This window comes from Parasteatoda tepidariorum, chromosome 5 (genome assembly GCF_982258835.1).
Source record: "Parasteatoda tepidariorum strain Cologne lab strain chromosome 5, Ptep-v5.0, whole genome shotgun sequence".
Taxonomy (NCBI): Eukaryota; Metazoa; Arthropoda; class Arachnida; order Araneae; family Theridiidae; genus Parasteatoda; species Parasteatoda tepidariorum.
In genome coordinates this window covers 91,427,271-91,450,018 of record NC_141759.1, presented here as the reverse complement: position 1 = coordinate 91,450,018, position 22,748 = coordinate 91,427,271, and the positions used below count along the sequence as shown (strand labels likewise).

The window sequence follows — 22,748 nt, the reverse complement described above, 5'->3', positions numbered from 1 at the left end:
TGTTAAAGTATTTAAAGAACATGGGACAAAAATTGATTTATGCATAAATTTCCTGAGAACGAAGATAAGATGTGACATTGGCAAGTTAGATATGAAACCTCTTCTAAAACATCCTAGTTTTCAAATTGTTGCAATTTTAACTGATTCTTGCGTAAATATTAATTCTGTTTATCTGTTACATTCTGTTTATCATTTACTTATTAATAAAACATTTTTTAAATGAAGACTTTCTTCCACTAAACTTTTTGTCATTCCGTCACAGCAAATAGATGTTAATAACTGCTAGCCAACCTGAGGTTAATTTTCCAAATTCACAATTTACATTGCTTACACATTATACTAAAAGTAAAAAATAGTTCAGGAAAATAATAGTTGCAAAATTCACAGAAACTACCAGTTCTAAGCGGCATGCCGAAAGCTTGGTTGCCAAAATGTCATTCCGTCACACAAGTAAAAAGTTCATAAAATTAAAAATAAAAAAAAATACAAAATTCGTTATTTTTAGTTTATAAATCACATTATACCAATAATAATGATATGAATGAGAAAAAATCATGTTTATTTGAAATTAGATGCATAGAAACTTCAATTAATTGTTATCATGCAAGTAAAAATGTTATTCCGTCACATATGGAATTGCCCTAATCACATTTATTTTCTGATACCAATAAATAAGTACAGTTAGAAAGACGAACCCATGAATTATGATGTAAAAGAAAAGCCTTCGAGAGTTTCATCCAAAAAAAAAGAACTGTTAAATTTCAAAGGGAAACTACACGACAGTGTTCTCAAATGAATTTTTTTGCAATTGAGTACTTGCAACTTCAGAAGATGAAGACAGCTGAAATCACATGATTGCGTCTAATTTCGTGGTTGTGCATTTCGTGTCAACGTTACAGCTATTAGGTTTAATATCCCGCTGAATTAATTTTCTGATCCGAGTTTTTACCTGCTAGCAACGTCATGCATGTGTATCAGCCTGATTGGCTGCTGAGTAGTTGCATGACTGACACGCGATTAACGCGCTCATGACGTCACATGCAGGTATCCGATTGGAGCGTGGCAGATTTGGTGTCCTTCTCGTAATCTATTTTATCAGCTCAATATTGTGATATCGTAAAACTTTCCTTTTAAAACATTTCGTATCTATCCTATAGATTCGCCTGCTAAAGGTTCCTTAACATGTCGTGAGTAGCATTGGTTTATTGATGAAATTAATTCCCTAGTAAAATAGCCATCAATATGTAATTTTTTCTGTATGTAACATGTAGTAAATAGCATTAGTTTATTGATAAAACTAATTCCCTAGTAAAATAGTCATAAATATGTAATTTTGTATGTGTAACATGTAGTAAGTAGCATTACTTTATTGACAAAACTAATTCCCTAGTAAAATAGCCATCAATATGTAATTTTTTATATGTAACATGTAGTACGTAGCATTAGTTTATTGATAAAACTAATTCCCTAGTAAAATAGCTATCAATATTTAATTTTTTATATGTAACATGTAGTAAGTAGCATTAGTTTATTTATAAAACTAATTCCCTAGTAAAATAGCTATCAATATGTAATTTTTTTTATATGTAACATGTAGTAAGCAGCATTAGTTTATTTATAAAACTAATTCCCTAGTAAAATAGCTATCAATATGTAATTTTTTATATGTAACATGTAGTAAGTAGCCTTGGTTTATTCATAAAACTAATTCCCTAGTAAAATAGCTATCAATGTGTAATTTTTTATATGTAACATGTAGTAAGTAGCCTTAGTTTATTGATAAAACTAATTCCCTAGTAAAATAGCTATTATGTATTTTTTTTTATGTGTAACATGTAGTAAGTTGCATTGGTTTATTGAGAAAACTAATTCCCTAGTAAAATAGTCATCAATATGTAATTTTTTATATGTAGCATGTAGTAAGTTTCATTGGTTTATTGATAAAACCAATTTCCTAGTAAAATAGTCATCAATATGAAATTTTTTATATGTATAATGTAGTAAGTTGCATTGGTTTCTTGATAAAACAAATTCCCTAGTAAAATAGCCTTCAATATGTAATTTTTTATATGCAACATGTAGGGAGTTGCATTGGTTTATTGATAAAACTAATTCCCTAGTAAAATAGCCATCAATATGTAATTTTTTATATGTAACATGTAGTAAGTAGCCTTAGTTTATTGATAAAACTAATTCCCTCGTAAAATAGCCATAAATATGTAATTTTTTTTCAAAGTCTTAAAAACTGAAAATTTATTAAGTTTTGCTACTTGAATTATGTATAAAAATATTCATATTAAGTACAACAAATATATTTCTCAACAAAGTATTTTAACATTATTTCTGTAGGTTCAAACGCTGCAAGAAGAGGATTAATAGGTCATAGTAAGTAACTTTACATACTTGATGAAACTGCTTCTTGCTGCTTATATAAATAGCTTCGATATAAACACGCCTACTACAATGGATAGTCCACATTGAACAGCTGACTTGCAGCTTGCGATTGCGACATTATCCACCTCCTCGAGCTGTTGCTACTCAGTCTCGATCACACACGTCGGCTTGCATACACTCGACTGCGTATGATAACACAGGGTCGACCACGATCATGAACTTAATACAGCTCTCACGATCAGCACTCAAAAAAGTACGGTGATCCTAATACAGCTCTCCCGGCTTCTCACAAAAACAGCAATGATATACCTGGTGGTATCCGCTCATCGAATTCTATCACAGATATAATTCTGGTGAGGGAGTACTGTAGTGTATCTATCACTACCAAAATACAATTCCTAATCCCTAGTATACAAGACATGTTAGCTCGATTCTATGTTGGGGTATCTTTTCATAGATGAAGGTTGACATTGTCGATATCTACTCTCCCCACATTCTTATTGCTAAGTTGTGTACATTGTATTTTTCCTGTAACGTCATTGATGTAAGACTTTTTTTATAAATTAATTTTTTTTTCTGGAAGAAGTCAAATCATCTGGTCTTACCTTACTAGTGGGGTAAAATCAAGCACACATGTTATGTTCAGGAGGAATTTAGAAATGCTTGAATTTCAGTGATTAAATAGTAGGTATTTTATAACCATCGTTGAACAGCCGACCCAATTTTGAATTTTCGACTACAAGTGTTCAACTCTGTAGCCTTGTTACTTTGAAAACAATCCAGAAGACACGGGAACTCCTGGATCCAAGTATTGAAAGAAATTTGCCTTCGTGGAGAACTTTCTGATGGAACTAACCCGCATGTGCGTTACATGTATAGGAAGACCGCGAGAACCTCCCACGGTTAGCCTGACGGCAAGAGAACTCTAACCCGTTATCCGTCTACCACTGAGGATATTTCACGTCAGCACTGGTTGATGCAAGCCGAATGCGGAATTCGTATCGACCAGCCATCGCCGGAGTCGAACCTGGTTCACCTCATTGAAAGGTGAACGCTCTATCCCCTGAGCCATCGCGGCTCAGTAGTAGGCATTGCTATTTGATGATGATTTGGGAATATTATGCATGTAATTAATGTATGATATTGTCAAGGCTGTATGGGAGAGACATTGGCAATTGCCCTGGGAACCAATCAAAATTTCTTACATAAATATGAAGCTTATTAGTTAGTACTTTAGAAAAAATTGAAGAGAAATTCTTCATGCGTATATAAAAACTACGATTTTGCATTAAAAGTTTTCAAAAATTCTGAAAAATATGCAAATGAGGTAAGTTTTTTTTGCGCTTTAAAGAAGGCAATAAATGATGTCAGGGGACTCGTGAAACCTTTGTTCAGGCTTTGGTTGTAGTTAAATACTTCCTCTGCTATGCTACAGCTCTTATGGACCAAACATGGACGCACATCAAGAGGGTACCCGGACTTGTTCCGAGAGAAGAGTTTAGTGTAACGAAACAGAACTATTGGACGAAGCCCTTATGGTTTGTTAGGGTATTGTTTGTAACAAGCAGGAATAAAAATGATTTTTATAACTCTAATGACTATTAAATAATGATATCTTAATAATAAGAGAATATTCGAGAGTTGACATAATAACAGAAATGAACAGTGTTTTCATCATTTCTTCTGAGGTTCATGAAAAATATGTTGGTTTTCATAAAAACTCAAGATGCAGATTTCACCAAAAATTTTATTAAGAACAGTAAACATTGCTATTTAGAAGTCTTTAAGTGTCGTAAAGTCTTCTTTTGGGACAGTTCCTGTTGTTGTTGCTCATCTTTCTGGTGTAGAAAAGCTTACTCTATGTCCAAAAGACCCCATAACATGAGAGCATACAAAATGTATGCGACTGGTCCATGGCTAACGGTATTATGCAGCTTCATTATTCAATTGGACAATTCTTCCATTTGTTCTACCTGTGATGATGATTTATTATATTTCACTCCTCTACTACCCCCGTCAAGGTTTAACAAACGAAGCAGCTCATTTTTTCAACATGATTATCTTTATTGGTCCTGTAGAAAGTGAATATTTATTGGGCTAAAAACCAGATGCTACGTTCACTCTAGAAAACCTAAACCGTACTTTTCCTTTGATTTCCATTTATAAAGTTAGAAAAATTCTAAAAAGTGTTGATTGCTTATTTTCTTGTAATTTAGTGTATTGTTTATAGGAACGTTTGGATCAAAAGTGTTGACTGGAGGACATGGTATGTAGTATTATATTTTTTTTTCAAAATATAAGCATTTATTTGTTTTATAACTTTAAATGTATGACTTTTTCGAGTGAAAATAAATGAAAAATATTTTTTTTCTCGGCCTCATTAAATTCGTCATTTAATAGTAAGTTTTATTGTTTTTTTTAATTTTATACTACAAATAAATTATTGTATATTAATCCTTTGCTTGCGTTGTACAGTCCGAAGGAAAAAGATATCACCCTGAAAAACTTTCGTTTCAATGATCAGATTTTCACGTACTAAGTGCCAATCTTAATGGTTTCTGAGGGTGACCTCAAATATGCTGATTGCTTAGTGCTGACTATTAATTAAGTTACGAAATCGGACACAAAAATGTACTTTCTCTAAAAAAACATCTATTTTTTTTACATATTTGGATTTTTAATTTTCAAAATATAAGGGGCAGCTGATCTGAGAAATGTGATCCCCAGAGTTTGGTCAGGAGAGTGATTCAAAGTTTGGATCCCTTAATCATAATTTTACTTTTGGCATTTTTAGTCATATTTTAAAAACTAAATCAAAAAAAAATTGCACTTTCTCATAAAACTCATTTACCAAAGGATAATTTCATGGAGTAAATAATTTTTAAAAATTATTTATTATTTTTTATTATTTAATTAAATTGAGGATGAAAAAATGTTGTTAGATATGAATTTTTTTTATATCATATTAATCTACATATCTTTCGATTGAAAAATCTAAATTTTCAACTATTTTTATTAGTAGAAGCTGAGAAAAATTAAAATTAATTATTTTTCAAAAAATAATTTGGTGGCAATGAAGAAATAATTAAATGGGGCGATTGATATTAAAATGTGATTAACTTAAAAGGAACTTGACTCATATTTTTTGAAACGTTGTTCCATCAATCGAAAAAACATCAAAAACTTTGACCTGGGGTAATACAACTTCATTAAGGAAAGTCAGTAAAATAATATTTTTCATTCTACAATAAAAATAAAAAGTGACGTTTTTTTTCTTCTCTGTTTCACTTCTGTTTTCAAAATGGAGAAAAATTATTAATGAATATAATTGTCAGTTATAAACATTCTCTAAGAGTTGTTTAAGACTCTAATGACACTCAGTGTTAATAATTTGATTTGTAGCTGCTGCTGGAGGATATGGCACAGGACAAGGTCGAGGGCAAGACAGAAGTATAGTAGGTGGCTCATATGGTGAGTAGAATTATATGTATTATTTATGATAACATAGATTTTTACTCGCATTTTAAAGTCATTAAGTACATAGGTGTTACAAGTGAAAATAAATTTCAAAATAATCTATTTAATACATATTTATTGTTTGGTCCCTTGATTGAGAGCTTCAGTATAATCACCTACTACACTGAAGAGCCAAAAAAACTGGTATACCTGCCTAATATCGTGTAGGGGCCCCCGCAAGCACGCAGAAGTGCCGCAACACGACGTGGCATGGATTCGATTAATGCGTGAAGTAGTGCTGGAGATAATTGGCACCATGAATCCTGCATGGCTGTCCATAAACCAGTGGGAGTAAGAGGGGGTGGGGATATCATCTGAACATCACGTTGCAAGGCATCCCAAATGTGTTCAATAATGTTCATGTCTGGAGATTTTGGTGGCCAGCGGAAGTGTCACGCGGTATACTCGTGAAATGGTCGTACGTGAAAATCCAAATTTCATTGCTATCTCGGAGATGCTATGTCCCATCTCCCTTGCGCCGACTATAACACCACGTTCAAACTCACTTAAATCTGTATAACCTGGCATTGTAGCAGCAGTAACTGATCTAAGAAATGTGATACACTCGTTGTCTTATATACGCGTTGCCGATAGCAGCGCTGTACTTTGATTTCTACATACTCATGCCTGTACCAGTTTTTTTGGCTCTTCAGTGTATTTTATTATATTTCGTTTTTTTTACTCTTTATTCTGTTTATATGATGTAGAAAGACATGGATATGATGTAGCAGGATATTATGTTAAGCTTTCTATAATATGTTTTACTAATATGTTACATTTTAATACATACTCTGATGAATAAGATTACATTATTTGTAAAAACGCATAGATATTCTAGTCTGCTTAACAAGGGAAGTACACAGCTGTAAAATTTCCATTGAAACGAAACTAATCTTAAATTAAAGAGCATGGTTGAAAAATTCGTATAGGGAAATATTTGATCACCATTGTTGCCCCTTTGGTAAAGTATCGCCCATTAAAGTGTCATTTTTTTTTAAAATAATAAAACTTTTTAGATCATGTAGATACTGGGCAATAACGGGGTAACTATTAACCTTCTTACTAAGAGATAGGTATTCAAATCTCTGGTGGGACACTTGATTTGCTCTAGATTTCTGTTCTAAAAACATTGATAATGAGTATGGCACTGCTTAATAATTGATAAGGAACATTTACATTTTTTGGAATAATTAATAATAGAAAATGAGTATATATTTAGTAGAGAACAATGTGCATTTATTATTATGCAAAATACTTCAGATATCAAGAAATCGAACAATAATGAAATCAAAAATGCAAAAGATGCTCATTGGATGATTTCCAAACACCCATAAGACATTGGTCTTGCCAGAAAAACGCAGAAATGAGAACTGCAATAAGGTGTGTGGTTACCATGGACATTAAAGCATATGTTGCATCTGTTATATATGCTGTCCATTAACATTGATGGAGCTAACCCGCATTTGCGTTACATGGAGAGGAAGACCACGAGAACTTCTCATGGTTAGCCTGACGACAAGGGGACTCTAACCCATGATTCGTCTACCACTGAGGATATTTCACGTCAGCACTGTGGTCGGTGCACGCCGGATGCGGAATTCGTATCGATTGGGATTCGGACCCGGCTCGCCTTATTGGAAGGCGAATGCTCTATCCCCTGAGAATGCTCTATCCCCTGAGCCTAATTAATTTTATTTTATTTTATTTTATTTTATATTATTTTATAACCGTCGTTGAACAGCCGACCCAATTTCATGGGTTTACGACTGCTAACGTTCAACTCCGTAGCCTTGTAATTTTGAACCAATCCAGAAGACAAGTAAACTCCTGGATCAGTACCCCCAGAGGTATTGATTTGTTGTGGGAACATGGAGGACTTTGAGACTCGACAGATTTAACGTGCATCAGTCACCATTTACTACACGGTGTCTTCACTACATTGTGTCTTCGGCCGGTGAGGATCGAACCCACGACCTCTTGGATATGGGCCCAGTGCCCTACCGACCAGGCTATCCCGGCCTTGAGCCTAATTAATTAGCATATTTGAAGCTACCCCCTCTACTTATTAAAATCCTACCATTAGATCAAAAGTTATTCAGAGTGCCTCTTTTATTTTCTTGCGCTCTGTAATAAACTTGCATAAGATAATTCATAAAGATACATAATTTATCTTTTCTTTAAAAATGTTTAGTATTTGATTTGCATTTAAATAATAATCCTTTAAATTAAGTTTGGGATACATAATTGTGAATAGGAAATTTAAAATTTTTGAATCTTGTATGGGTGTATTTGTATTTACAATAAGTATAAGTGATACAATAAGTATAAGTTATATTTAATTATGAAAGATATTTTTCATTTTTTTAGTACCATATTCTGCAGGAAGAGATACAGTAGAATATAGTGAGTAGCGTTACATATTTGTGCAACTGATTAACCTATTTTTGAACTTCAATTTAGATCGATAAAAATGTTTACATTTTATAAGCCATGGAAATAGATATTTTTTCTATTAAAACTTCCCCTACAAAATGTATGCATTTATTTGGTCTTTTATTTTGTTAAAATCAAACTATAGCTGCTGGTAAGTTATATTATGCAGTATTTTTTAAGAAATATTATTTAAAAAATTATTTAAAAAATATGTAATTTTAAAAAATGATTCTATCATTATCATTTCTATTATCATGATTTCGAATGTTATTACTTTATTTAAAATCAGCATCAAGCAAATTGCTATTAGAAATTTTGATTGAAACTGAGTTATTTTATTTTTCTTGCACCAGAAACAATTCGGGTGATTCCGCGATTCCAATATATTTTCCTTTTTAAATCTCTGCAAAATCCAATACTATAGTATACTCCAGGGACACAGTTCGCACAAATACTGAATAACAACACTGTGCAACATCATATTGCATATTAGTTCTGGGTATTTCTTGATTGGCTAGGTCAATTCATGTATTTTTTCTTCTACCACTGGTATTGTGACATCAGAACAAACGTACTAGTTTGTACTTACAGTCATGATTACTGCTTCCCTCATTGATCATATAGACGAAAATCAGCACAAACAATAGTGTTGGTTATCATGACATATAAAATATAAACTAAATGACATATAAACTAAAATGCACAAAGATTTTAAATTATAAATAAAACAAGTTTATTATACTAGGAATCTGAACATTATCTCAGCTTAACGATAATGATACCGTAAATATTTACTTAAGAGGTCTGACAAAATTCTTTTCAGACAGCAAAAGATACACAATCAAATGACGATTTTTGAAGATTAGTTATCACAACAATGACAGCTGTTTCACAATTTAACTCATCCCCCAGAAATTAACAAAAAAATGATGAATAAATTATCTTTATTTTTGCTTTGTCGGAATCCTTCAGAAAACGCGAATAACTCAAAGTAATACCATTTTAGAATACTATAGGATGTTTAGTGTGTAGCATGGTTTTTTCTTAATTAAAGCATTACTGTTTGAAGCATATTTCGATAGTGTGAAATATTTACTTTTTACAAGCTAAGGAAATAGATATTTCACTTATTAAAACTTCTCCGTTAAATGCTATGCATTTATTTGCTATTCAAGCTATACTTATTTTATATTTTATTACTGACTGTTCTATGATATTGCTGCAAGAATTAGTATGATCTTTTTAAATGTTTTCAAAATTTATTGGAAAATATTCCCAATTTAAAAAAATTAGGAACAAGTTTTTTTATTATTAAATGTTTCAAAGTTCCTCTGTTGAAAATTTTTTTTTTCAAGTAAAAATGTAAAATAAGCTATTTTGTAATATAATCATAATTTTTGATCAAATTTTCACAGTTGTTTGTAACCATATTTTTTGTCATTCAGTGATTTTTCTTTAAATTTGTATATAGGATTGCCTGGCACTAAAATATATGGTGGAAGGCAGGATTTGTAGCATTATATTACTTTTTCAAATAAATATTCATTTAACACCCATTCTAATATTCAATACCTAAGCAAAATTCCTTTTTATCTAAAACATTGACCTTACAATAACTTTTTCATTGAGCGTTAGACATCAGGTTATCTGAAATAATAAATGTTTAGGAAAACTATTGAGTCGGTGAGCTTTTCATTCGGAATATAGCTTGAAATACGTGTTTAGAGAAATGGTCACATTTTCAAATGTGTTTTTAAAAAATTGAACACAACTCAAATTGCATGTTTAAGAAAATGAAGACATCTTAAAATTCGTGCATAAGAAAATGGAGACTGCTCAAAATGTGTGTTTAAGGAAATGGACACAACTCAAAACGAGTGTTTGAGGAAATGGACACAACTCAAAATGCGGGCTTGAGAAAGTGGATGCAGATTAAAATGTGTGCTTAAGGAAATGGGCACAACTCAAAACTTGCGTTTGAGGAAATGGACACAACTCAAAATGTGGGTATGAGAAAATTGATGCAGATTAAAATGTGTGTTTAAGGAAATGGGCACAACTCAAAACGTGTGTTTGAGGAAATGGACACAACTCAAAATGTGTGTTTGAGAAAATTGATGCAGATTAAAATGTGTGTTTAAGGAAATGGCCACAATTCAAAACGTGTGTTTGAGGAAATGGACACAACTCAAAATGTGGGTTTGAGAAAATTGATGCAGATTAAAATGTGTGTTTAAGGAAATGGGCACAACTCAAAACGTGTGTTTGAGGAAATGGACACAACTCAAAATGTGTGTTTGAGAAAATTGATGCAGATTAAAATGTGTGTTTAAGGAAATGGCCACAATTCAAAACGTGTGTTTGAGGAAATGGACACAACTCAAAATGTGGGTATGAGAAAATTGATGCAGATTAAAATGTGTGTTTAAGGAAATGGGCACAACTCAAAACGTGTGTTTGAGGAAATGGACACAACTCAAAATGTGTGTTTGAGAAAATTGATGCAGATTAAAATGTGTGTTTAAGGAAATGGCCACAACTCAAAGCGTGTGTTTGAGGAAATGGACACAACTCAAAATGCGGGTTTGAGAAAGTGGATGCAGATTAAAATGTGTGTTTAAGGAAATGGCCACAACTCAAAGCGTGTGTTTGAGGAAATGGACACAACTCAAAATGTGGGTTTGAGAAAATTGATGCAGATTAAAATGCGTGTTTAAGGAAATGGACACAGCAAAAAGAGCCCTTTTCAATGATTCACCCAAATATATACTAAACGAGACATTTTGTGCTTACGTTTCCTTATTTATTTAAGCACTAAGCATAATCAGAATTGGAAAAAGTCCCGGATTTAGAGGTGACTAGGTATTATACAAATGTAATTTTTCAGGTGACGATTTCGTATTCAGAACGAAAAATAGAGTTTTGAAAAATCTAAATTCTCGCAATGTAAATTGCCTTCCTCTAATATAAATTTATAGGACCTGTGGCTACTTTGTAAATAGAAACTTGATTTATGTATATAATCTCTTCAAAAAACGACTAATTTAATATAACTAGTGGGCTGTGCCCCCTGCTCGCTAACGCTCGCCAACCCCCGAAAATTGCTACGCAATCTTATATGGTTTGCTTCGCTCGCTATTAACTTAGGTACATTGCAAATGCACAAAATTCTAAGAATGCAAAACAATCATTCAAATCCATATAACAACTTTTTTTAAAAAAAAAAATTACATCTTTTTTATAAATACAAAGTCATTAAAATAACTTTGAATTCAAATAAATGACATGTAATTCGTTAAACCTATTAGAAATGTGCTATAGTATAAAATCTTAAGATAAAATTTCTAAAACTGATATCTCTTTAAAAAGGTTAAAATTTTGGCTATAATTAAGTATATTAAAAATTTAAATAAGAGAAATTGCAATGGAAAAACCCTGCATAAACAAAACATTGAATTTCGGAAGAAATCTCGTTTGGTGAGAATGCTCTCTCTTGTCAAAAAATACAAAATAAACTGACCTCAAATAAAACTCCAAGGACTTCGAATCAAATAATTAAGGAAACTACTATCACGTTTAATATAAAAGGAAGGTTTATTAACTAAACAATAAAATTACAGCATCGCAGTTCGAAAAAACAAATCTCACACTCACTCAAAAAAACAATTGGGTATAATATGAAAAAAACACAACTACTTCGATTTAGTAGGAATAACATATGACGCAATGCTAAACGAATGGAATTTAGTTGTTGTTTATTTAGTTATTGTTATTAGTAGTAGTTGTTATTTTTTTTAGTTGCTGTTGTTTATTTAGTTGTATTTAGTTTCAATAACTTTTCTTTATAATGCAATAAAATCTGGCGAGCAGCTATTTAAACGATCGAACACTTCGTTTGTTTATTTGTGGCTTGAAGTTAAGCTCGCAGAAAATGCCGTTCATGGGTTAAATTTAGTAGGAACAATACAACCTGTGACGTAGGCTATATTATACTCAATCTACCTTCTAATTAGTCACCATAGCAACCACAAAACTCTTCTCGTTACCATCTATAAACTAATATATAATAAATAAATTATTTAACAAAAAATACGATGCGCATAAGCACATAATATTTTACACTCTGGTTATTTCAGTTTCCGTTTTTAGAAGCGCTATATGTTGAACCACCCAATCTAGATTTGGCATGTGACATTTTTAGGGGCAATTATTGGTTGATTTTCTAGCGTTGCCATTCGGAGAGTTGTAATGAGGCTTTTTTTTTATCGCCGTGTAAGAGAAATATATATATAGATGTTCCAAGCACTAGATGTTTATACAAAAAATAGTGCATGGATTCCCTCCGCGCGGAAGAAGTGAAACTTCGTAATGTGGAAATGAAAATAGGAAGGGGTAGAAATTGAGCTTTAGTGAAATCATATTGTTTCTTTAGGAAAAACTTTATTAACATTGCTTACAATTCACAATTGATCGCATCTTTTAATTATCATTTTCGAGTGGTGAAATATCCAAATCTATAACATTTACAATGGGATTATGATAACTAAAGTAAGATACGAAATGTTTGAGTTCTATTTTTTCAATATTTCTTGCAAAAACTGCATCAATGGTAGTTCCCCCTGTTGGATCATTCCTACCATTTATCATTTCCAATCCAAATTCGTCTTTAAGGAAGGTTAATAATGTTTCAGCTTCAGGTAACGAGAAATTCACATTAAAATCTCCTGCAAGGATCACAGGCCGCTCGTTGCCATGGTAGCGCTAAACGCTTAACGCAACCTTGTTGGAAGTCTCATTAGAAGTTTCACTTCAATAGACGATATCACGCCACGAATTTATTTCAATTTGTTTATAATTAAAGAAAAAACAATACTCATGTAACAAGTTTTAAAAAGTAATCGAATACTTTGTCCAATTTCTTAAGCATACATTTTAAGCTATGTGCTTTTTTAAAATATACACATTGAGCTGTATCAATACCATCAAAAACATATTTCAACTGAGTCCATTTTGTTACACACGTCATTTGAGGTGGTGTGAGATTTTTAAGTACGTTTTTCGAGATGTGTCCTGAATTAAATGCTAAATTGGCTTTGCAATCGTTGCGCGATTTTCACTATTTGCTTTTTATTTGCTTAGGAAATGAGATTCTGTTACAAAGATGTTTTATAAAAAGACAAGAATATGTTTACAAATATTTTAAAAATTGTTTTAGGGATTGATAAATAAGTTTGCATTTGCGAATTTTAAAGTATTAAAAATAGAATAGCGATGTATATTTTGTTAAATTTAGTCAGGAAGCATCACTCTAGATTATAGTTTTTTTTAAAAAAAACTTTTACACACACTATTATATATTTTATCTCACACAACTATTTAATAAGAATATTATTAATTAATCTTCCAAAAAAAATTCTCTTCACCTATTAAATTTTTATTTTATTTTAAATGTATTTCTTTATTTTTACTTGTAAACATCTTGGTTGTGCTTAAAAAAAACTTTCAAAGCAATACATTAGCTCAGTGAACACAGTAAACGTCCAAAATTATACCGTTTAAGGAAAAAAAAATTTTTTGGAACTATTTATAGAGCATTTTTGCAACAATTTATGCTAATTTTCATCACGAGATGGCAGAAATATATATTTATTATAAAAATTTCGACTGAGATACAAATTTAAATTTAATAGTTCTCCGGGCTTTAAGTTTAGATCTGCGTTAAGCTCTCAGCTTTCGAGATCTGCTATTTACTCTATGGTAAAATTCAAAGAATGTTGATTTAAAATAACATTCAGCGTATTTCTTGCGGGACAAAGTTAAAACTTAGTTGATACTGAATTGTGACGATTGTTAACTTAAAAAAGGTACTAATACATAATATGTTGTAAATATACAATACGTAGTTCAAAAATATTGTATAATGTGCCAGATCTGAACCTTAATAAGAATTGTTATTTATCATGTTATTTATTTTTTCATTATATCTACAGCTGTCGGAGGACGTATGCAACCAAGCTCAGTCTACAGACAAGGTGTGTAGTATTAGCTTTTTCTTAATTAAAAACTTATATCATTATGCATATTCTTTCAATAAATATGCATGTACAGTGCACACAAAAAACAGAGCTCCCTGAATAACTTTTGATCTAATGATGGGATTTTCACATTGGAGGACTAAATGGTTTGAGGGGGTGAGCTCAAATATGCTAATTAATTAGTGCAGATGATAGTTTAAGTTACGATATTCGTCACGAAAGCTTACTTTATATGAATAAATGTAATACCTTTTTTTCCTACGGACTCGGATTTATGAGCCCCAAATTGTAGGGGGTGGCCGAAATCTAGGAAATATGGTCCCAATAGTTTGGTCAGGAGAGCGGTTCAAAGTTCGAATCCCTTAACACGTTGAATGCCACGCTATTTTACATTTCTTGCCAGTCTAGCCAATATGATTTTCTCAGTATGTATTGCATTAATTTCTTCAAACCATTTTAGTAACGATAATAATATAAAAAATTAAAAGCATTAAAAATTAACTAGAATTATGTGTTTCTAGTAATCTTGGCTTCGACGATCACCGGTGACCCCAGTGGCGCTACAAACAAACTCAGTGCCGGTCACCGGTGACCCACATGGTTATTTAACGTGCTGAGGTTAGTTTTACTTTCTGTGGCATCCGAAATATTTCGAAAAAGTTCTAAACAAATTTTTGAACACAATTATAAAATTGATTGATATATCGAACGATAATTCTACGCAAAAAATAACTTTTAATAAATAATTATAATTTTTTATTATTTAATGTAATATTAGCCGAAAATTTTTTGAATTGTATACAATTTTCTACATCATTTTAAGAAATATAATTTTACATGGCAAAATGTAAAATTTGAGTGAAATCGGTGAAATAAATTCTGAGAAATCGAATTATCAAAATACACCTTTTTTAAAATTAGGTATATCAGGAACTGTTCGATCGATTTCACTCGAAATTTGTATTTTTCCATGTAGAATTATATCCTTAAAAATGATGTTAAAAATCGCAAACCTTAAAATTCAAAATTTTTGCGACTAGTATTAAATAAAATAATAAGAAATGATAAATATTTATTGAGATAATTTTTGAATGGGAATATCTTTGGATAAATTAATGTTATATTTGCGTGCAAAAATTTGCTTAAAATTTTTAAAGCTTAAAATTTTTCGAGATATGTCGAAAGACGCAAAAAATAAAATTAATATTAAGGGTTCTACACTTTCAATAGCTCTCCTGACCAAACTATTGGGACCATATTTCTACCCTCTATATTTTTGGGGGTCAGAAATTCGAATCTGTCGAAAAATGGTATGTTTATTCAGAAAAAGTACGTTTTTGTGTCCGATTTCATAACTTAAAATATCATCTACGCTAATTAATTAGTATATTTGAGGTCACCTTCTCGAATTATTTAGTCCCAGATTGTGAAGATCCCATCATTAGATTAAAAATTATTCAGGGTTGTTCGTTTTTTTTTATGCGCACTGTACATTTTAGAATTAAAAATAATTTCATACTTGATGTACTTAATCAATCTCTGCAAATTGCTTTGTATTTTATTTTAAATTTTTTGCCTCTTCATTCTTATAGCTGCCAGTAAACAAGGGTTAAGTGCAACTGGAAAAAATGGTGTGTAGCATTATATTTCTATTAGCAAAAACGAAAAGTCATTATTTTTCGTATGATAACGTCATTCTCACACTCATTAAATTATAATTGCATTTCTCAGTGTTATCAGTTGATATAATAAGTTTGTTATTATTTTTTGATTATAATATTTTATCAATATATCTATAGCTGTCCGAGGACGCATGCAACCAAACCCAGTCTACAGACAAGGTGTGTAGCATTAGCTTTTTCTTCGTTAAAAATTCTATCTTTTTTTTATATTCCGACAACATTAAATATGTATGTAGTACATTATGGAAAATAATATGATTTATTTAATCAAATTATTTTCACTTCTGCTTTCTGATTTGATTTATTTAATCAAATTATTTTTACTTCTGATTTCTGATTTGATTTATTTAATCAAATTATTTTTCTTCTGGGGATTTCTGATTTATTTATTTAATGAAATTATTTTTACTTATGGGTTTCTGATTATATTTATTTAATTAAATTACTTTCACTTCTGATTTTGTTTATTTAATTAAATTAATTTCACTTCTGACTTCTGATTTGATTTATTTAATCAAATTATTTTCACTTCTGATTTGATTTATTTAATTAAATTATTTTCACTTCTGATTTGATTTATTTAATCAAATTATTTTCACTTCTGATTTGATTTATTTAATCAAATTATTTTTACTTCTGGAGATTTCGTATTTATTTATTTAATGACATTATTTTTACTTCAGGATTTCTGATTTTATTTATTTAATTAAATTAATTTCAATTCTGATTTCTGATTTTGCTTATTTGATCAAATTATTTTCACTTCTGATTTGATTTATTTAATCAAATTATTTTTACTTCTGGGGATTTCTGATTTATTTATTTAATGAAATTATTTTTACTTCTTGATTTCTGATTTTGTTTATTTAATCAAATTATTTTCACTTCTGAATATGATGTATTCTAACATCCGCGTAAATATTTCTTAAATCAGAGTTGTTGAGTTACAAAGGGTTAACGGCTTGAGAGGGTGACCTAAAATATGCTATTTAATTGGTGCAGACGATATTTTAAGTTGGGAAATAAGACACAAAAACGAACTATATCCGAATGAACATACTTTTTTCTCGACGGAATCGGAATTTTGACCCCCCAAAATATATGAGGTTGCCGCAACTGGGAAATATGGCCCTCATAGTTTGGTCAGGAGAACGAACCAAAGTTTGGACCCACTAATGTTAATTTATTTTGCACGTATTTCGTCAGAACGTTATAGGTGAATTCAAAAATCTTTACAAACAATTGTAAAATTTGTTTATCCAAAGACAAATAAATGAAAAAAATAAATTTAAATTTATATTTACTTTTTTTATTATTTTATTTACAATAGTCGAAAAAAAATTTGAACCGTGAGGGATATAATTTTTTACATTTTGTTAAAGTATCTAACTTTTCATGGAAATATACAAAATTTGAGCCAAATCGGTTGAATAGTTACTGAGAAATTGAATTTCAAAAAGTAATATATTTAAAATATAATTTCTCAGAAACTATTCAACCGAATTTGTTAAAATTTTGTATTCTGCCATGCAATATTAGAATAAACTTTAAAATTATACGTTTTTCGTCTTATATCGTAACTTAAAACATCGTCTGCACTAATTATTTAGCATATTTTAGGTCACCCTCTCTAACCGTTAAAATTGAGTCCTAAAAATTGAAGATCCGACTATTAGATCAAAAGTTAATCAGGGTGGTCAGTTTCTTTTTGGCCCATTGTACATCAATACTTCAATTTTTATATTCAGTGTTGTTTGTTTTATTTTGCATCTCAGTTTTGTTTTGAACTTTAAGTTTGTTTTTCTTCAATTTCCAGTTGCTAGTAAACAACAGTTTTCAAATGCAAGGAGTGGAAATGGTGCGTAATATTTCTTAATAGAAAAAATACGTTTAATTGTCTGTACCTGTATAATACATGGATTTTATTTTAATATGTTAAATTCTAATCATTAAATTAAATGTTGGTTAAGCCATAATATGTTTTTATTTAAGCAATATATGAGCCGCTCAGAAGCCAATGCGGTTAAGTTCATTTTTTGATATTTTCTGATTTTTGGAAATTTTGATGAAATAAGTAATAATCTTTTTAGTTACTAAAGAATTTACTCGTTGGTTACTTTTTTCTAGGTTAGACAGCCCTTTTTTTAATAGCTTCTGAAAATATTGTATAATAATTTCAGAAGCCATTGTGAAAAAGTCCAGTAAATTTAAAAAATATAACTCTAATCTTACTCCTCTTACATCCTAATGGCAGAACAATTTCAAAAGAAACAAAAAAAGACATCATGTGTTTATTAAAGTATAGACCTCCAATTAAACACGACTTTTACAGGACATTACGGACAACACGTGGAGATCAAGATTTACATTTAAATAACTCGGAAGAAGATGATGGTTGTCATGATGAATAAACATAAAACTTATGACAATAAATGTTATTTTATTATTTTTACATAAATTTCTTATCTTTTTCAGCTGCCAAAAGGTATAAGTCCTAAAATTTTTAAGATGCTGTCATTATTTCAATAAATACTTACGTTTTTATTTACACGTCCTGTACATATCTTGTTTTTTTTCAGAGTTTACACCTCGAAAAAAGACTTTGTACCCTTTTCTAATTAAATTAATAAACCAAGAATTTTAAAAACTAATCTATCAAAAAACATTAATTTTCTCAATTTTTGTGTTTTGGACTTAACCGCATTGGCTTCTGATCGACTCATATGTGCAGTGAGTAAAAAGTTGACCAGCCTGAATAACTTTTGATCCAATCATCGGATTTTCGCCTACTGTTTCGAGGAGGGTGACCTCAAATATGCTAAGTATTTAACGCAGGCGATAATTTAAGTTACGAAATCAAACACGAAAAAAGTACTTTCTCTGAATAAACATTATTTTCTTGTGTCGGATTTTGATTTCTGACCCTCAAAATATAGAGGGTAGCTTCTCTCTGAGAAATATAGCCCCAACAGTTTGGTCAAGAGAGCGGTCCGAAGTTTGGAAATTTTTCTGCTTTTACTTTTTACGTATTTCGCCATAACTCAAGAATTTTTCCAGCGAATTGAAAACTTTTTGCAGACAATTACAAAATTCATTAACCCAAAGCGAATTCCATGCAAAAATAATTATCAAGAATTATTATTTTTCTTATTATTTTATTTAATAATAGTCCAAAACATTTGGAATGGTAAGGTGTACGAATGTTTATATCATTTTAAAGAACTTAATTTAAAATGGGCAAAAAATCATTAAAATTAATTTAAAATGGGCTAAATGGGCAATTTGAGCAATATCAGTCTAATTGTTGCCGACAAATCAATTTTAAAAAGCCTCGTATTTTTAAAACTTGATTTCTCATGAACTATTCGATCTATTTAGCTCTAATTTTGTATTTTGCTAATCAAAATTTCATTTTTTAAAGTGATGTAAAAATCGCATATATTCGAAATTGCTCTCAAATTTCATTAAACTATGGAATAAAATATAATAAATAATTATAAAATATAATTTTTTCCGTAGAATTATCTTTGGATAAATTAGTTCCGATTTCGAAACGAAATATATCGTTTACATTTTATTGTAGCATATTTTTGGTCATCATCTCAAACCATCAAGATTAAGTTCTAACGCGTGAAAATTCGATTATTAAATCAAAAGTTATTCAAAAGTTTTTTTAAAATTTTGTTTCCCCTACCATACATTTCTCAAGTGATAACAAATAGATTATCATTGCTTATCATCGTCATAGATCATAGATTATTATTTCTTGAACTTTTCAGTTCAGTTCAAAGAGATTACAAAAATACTTTGGCGTATGTTGAAATTTTTAGGTTCGCCAGAGCGCGAACTTCTCGAATCAAGTACGATGATTGCAGCACACTTTCATTTTGTTAGAAGTATTTAAAAGTGCTTAATATAACTGAACTGAGATTTAATAAGTGGCTTATATACAGTATAATCCTGACGTTCGAGAGGTGTTTCAAGTTCCATTTTCATTATAAGTGTCCAAACTTATGGTTAGAAAAACCTTTCAACATGATGTATAGATAACATTTGCAACAATTTAAGTTAGTTCTTGTTATTGGACAGAAGTACTAAAAGTTTTACTTCAATTAAATCTTTACTTAATAGTTGTTAAAGCTGTAAGTTTAGACCTTTCTTGTATTGTCATTTAACCTTTAGTAAAACTCGACAAAAATTTACTAGTTTGAAATAACATTTAGCGTGTTTTTTATTATTGAAAATAACATTGAATTTTTACTAGTTTAAAATAACATTTAGTGTATTTTTTATTGTTTAAAATAACATTTAGTGCATTTTTTATTGTTTAAAATAACATTAAAATTAAAGACTTATTTTAGTTGATATAGAATTGTGTCGACTATATGTACAGTTAAAAAAAGATATATATATTTTCCTTTTTCATTCATTATTCTTAAATCTATCTGATAAAATAGATTTTTTAAAACAGATCTTAAAAAAGTACGATGGGTTTAATATTGTTAACAGATTAATATCTTTAGAGTTGCAATTAGTTTTGAGTTTTGTAATTGTTTGTTATTTATTACCCTAATAGAATGGTAAAAATGTTTACTATATGTTAATGAAAAATTCAAAAATATTATATAATGTGCCAGGTCTCTATCTTTTTATCAATTTGTTTTAATCCTGTTATTATTTTTCCCCATTATATCCAAAGCTTCTGGTGGACGTCTGCAATTATACCCAGGTTTCAGACGCGGTATGTAGCATTATCTTTTTTTTTTAAATAAAAACTCATATTATTATGCATAGTCTAATAAAAAATAAGCATGGACTAAAAAAGAAATAAATGATTCATTTAACTGATCTCTGAGAATTGTTCTGAATTTTGTTCTCCATTTTTATTTCACAGGTGCTAGTAAACAAGAGTTATTATATGCAAGTAGAGGAAACGGTGCGTAATATTTCTTTCAACAAGTAAAAGCTTTTATTTTTAGTAAAATGATGACGTTTTCCATATTGAAAATTTGTAATTGTCTGGTTTATGTACCAAAAAGTCAATAATTAAGATGAATTTCATAGTTTCGTCTTGCACATACACACCAAATTAAAATATTTTCCGAACAAAATTTTGCAAGTATGTACCTAAGCTTAAAATGTGACGGTATCATGTGTAAATACATAAAAATAATTGTATCTGCATTCATAAAAAACTGCCTTAAATTATATTATCTGATTGGTCTAAGTTAACCTGGTGTCCTAAATAACTTCCTAATACTGTAATTAAATGATGAGTTCTGAGAGTTATGGGAGTTTTGAAAGTCACGAGGAATTATACATGATAGAAACAGAGCTTTAATATTAAAAAAATAGTATAACAAGGCTCAGCTGCATTACAAAATAAAATATTAGAAGTAAAAATGAAACTGGAAATTGCAATAAATATCTAATTTAACTACCGAAAAGAAACTTACAAGAAAATAATAAAGGAAAATAGTAAAATATTTAAATTATCTTTTTATAAAATGCAATAAAAATTAAATAGTTGGTTTAGCTTAATTAAAATTCGATAAGGAAATATTAAAAAATAAATAAATTTAAGAAATTTTAAAAAGCTAGGAAATATGTAATGCCTATTGTAGCATCACAGGTTGGATTCTGAAAAAGTTGCTAAGCAACAAACTTATCTGCAGGGAAACTTCTTTTAAACACCTTTCCTTGTGAATTTAATAAAATTGATTAACTCTCCAACCTCTGCATGGTGACAATTTAACTCTCAACTGACATAAACGTCTGTATAATTCTGCATCAGATGTAAAATTTTATCTGTCGTAATGTATCAACTATATATACTCTTCTATTCTTTTCTTCTATTTTTAGGTATTCAAGGAGCAGAAAATTATTATCGTGGTACCTGATAGCTCCATATGTTTGTGTCTTGTACATTTTTGTTTAAATCTATGTGCAAATAGTAATAAAGTTGCTAGTAGTTTCTTCAAGTTTAAAGTAACACTTTTTTATGTTTCTATGGTTTCTTTAACATATTTTAATATTTAGACAGTACTAATATTTGTAATTTTTTACTAATTTCTAAAAAATCTTGAGGGAATAAATAAATATTTATCGGTTTTCGTCTTTTTCGTTAGATTCGGGGGAGGAGCTATGGTTAATAAGGTAATTTTAAATTTGAGCGAGATTCAGTGTATCCATCAAGTTTATACTTTTACATTAAAAAATATATCTATATATAAATTATAACAACTGAGAAATAGTTCTTTTTTACTTAAAATTAAATGTAAGGAATCTTAATTTTTTTTTAAATTTAAAAATTGATGTTCTTAGAAATAGTAGGACAGGGTGCAGGTTTCTTTCATTCAATATTTGTGTTATTTTTTAAATTTGTTTAGGCAGACTCTATCATGCTAAAGTTTTTGTTTGCAAAAGTATAATTTAAATTAAATTGAATTAAAAAATTTAACTTAATATCTAAATTATAAGCATTCTTTAGTTTAATTAGTTTTTGGTATATTATTTAAAAGCGCTTGTTTCAGCTTCGCATGTTTTGACGCCTGGCAAATTTTATCAAAATATCAGCATTTTTTTTCTCCAAAAATTAGCTTTTGACTTCAAATTTTCGTGTTTTTTTTCCAGTTTACTGTTTTACGAGAATATTTCCTATATATATGCAAGAAAAGTAATTTCAGTT

The 22,748-nt window shown here is 29.9% G+C and overlaps 1 protein-coding gene across 1 annotated transcript in view; it reads left to right on the top strand.

Moving 5' to 3' along the window:
* LOC122269750 (uncharacterized) overlaps positions 1-22,041 on the top strand; it is a 35,243-nt gene extending 13,202 nt beyond the window's left edge. The window contains exons 7-19 of the mRNA XM_087162909.1: positions 1,158-1,187; positions 2,350-2,385; positions 4,625-4,660; positions 5,797-5,865; positions 8,278-8,313; positions 9,815-9,850; positions 14,334-14,375; positions 15,971-16,009; positions 16,178-16,219; positions 17,877-17,918; positions 20,760-20,801; positions 20,955-20,996; positions 21,923-22,041. Of these exons, the coding sequence (XP_087019035.1) occupies positions 1,158-1,187; positions 2,350-2,385; positions 4,625-4,660; positions 5,797-5,865; positions 8,278-8,313; positions 9,815-9,850; positions 14,334-14,375; positions 15,971-16,009; positions 16,178-16,219; positions 17,877-17,918; positions 20,760-20,801; positions 20,955-20,996; positions 21,923-21,960 (530 nt within the window). The 3' untranslated portion in view covers positions 21,961-22,041. The remainder of the gene's footprint in view (positions 1-1,157; positions 1,188-2,349; positions 2,386-4,624; positions 4,661-5,796; positions 5,866-8,277; positions 8,314-9,814; positions 9,851-14,333; positions 14,376-15,970; positions 16,010-16,177; positions 16,220-17,876; positions 17,919-20,759; positions 20,802-20,954; positions 20,997-21,922) is intronic.
* The last annotated feature ends 707 nt before the right edge of the window (positions 22,042-22,748 follow it).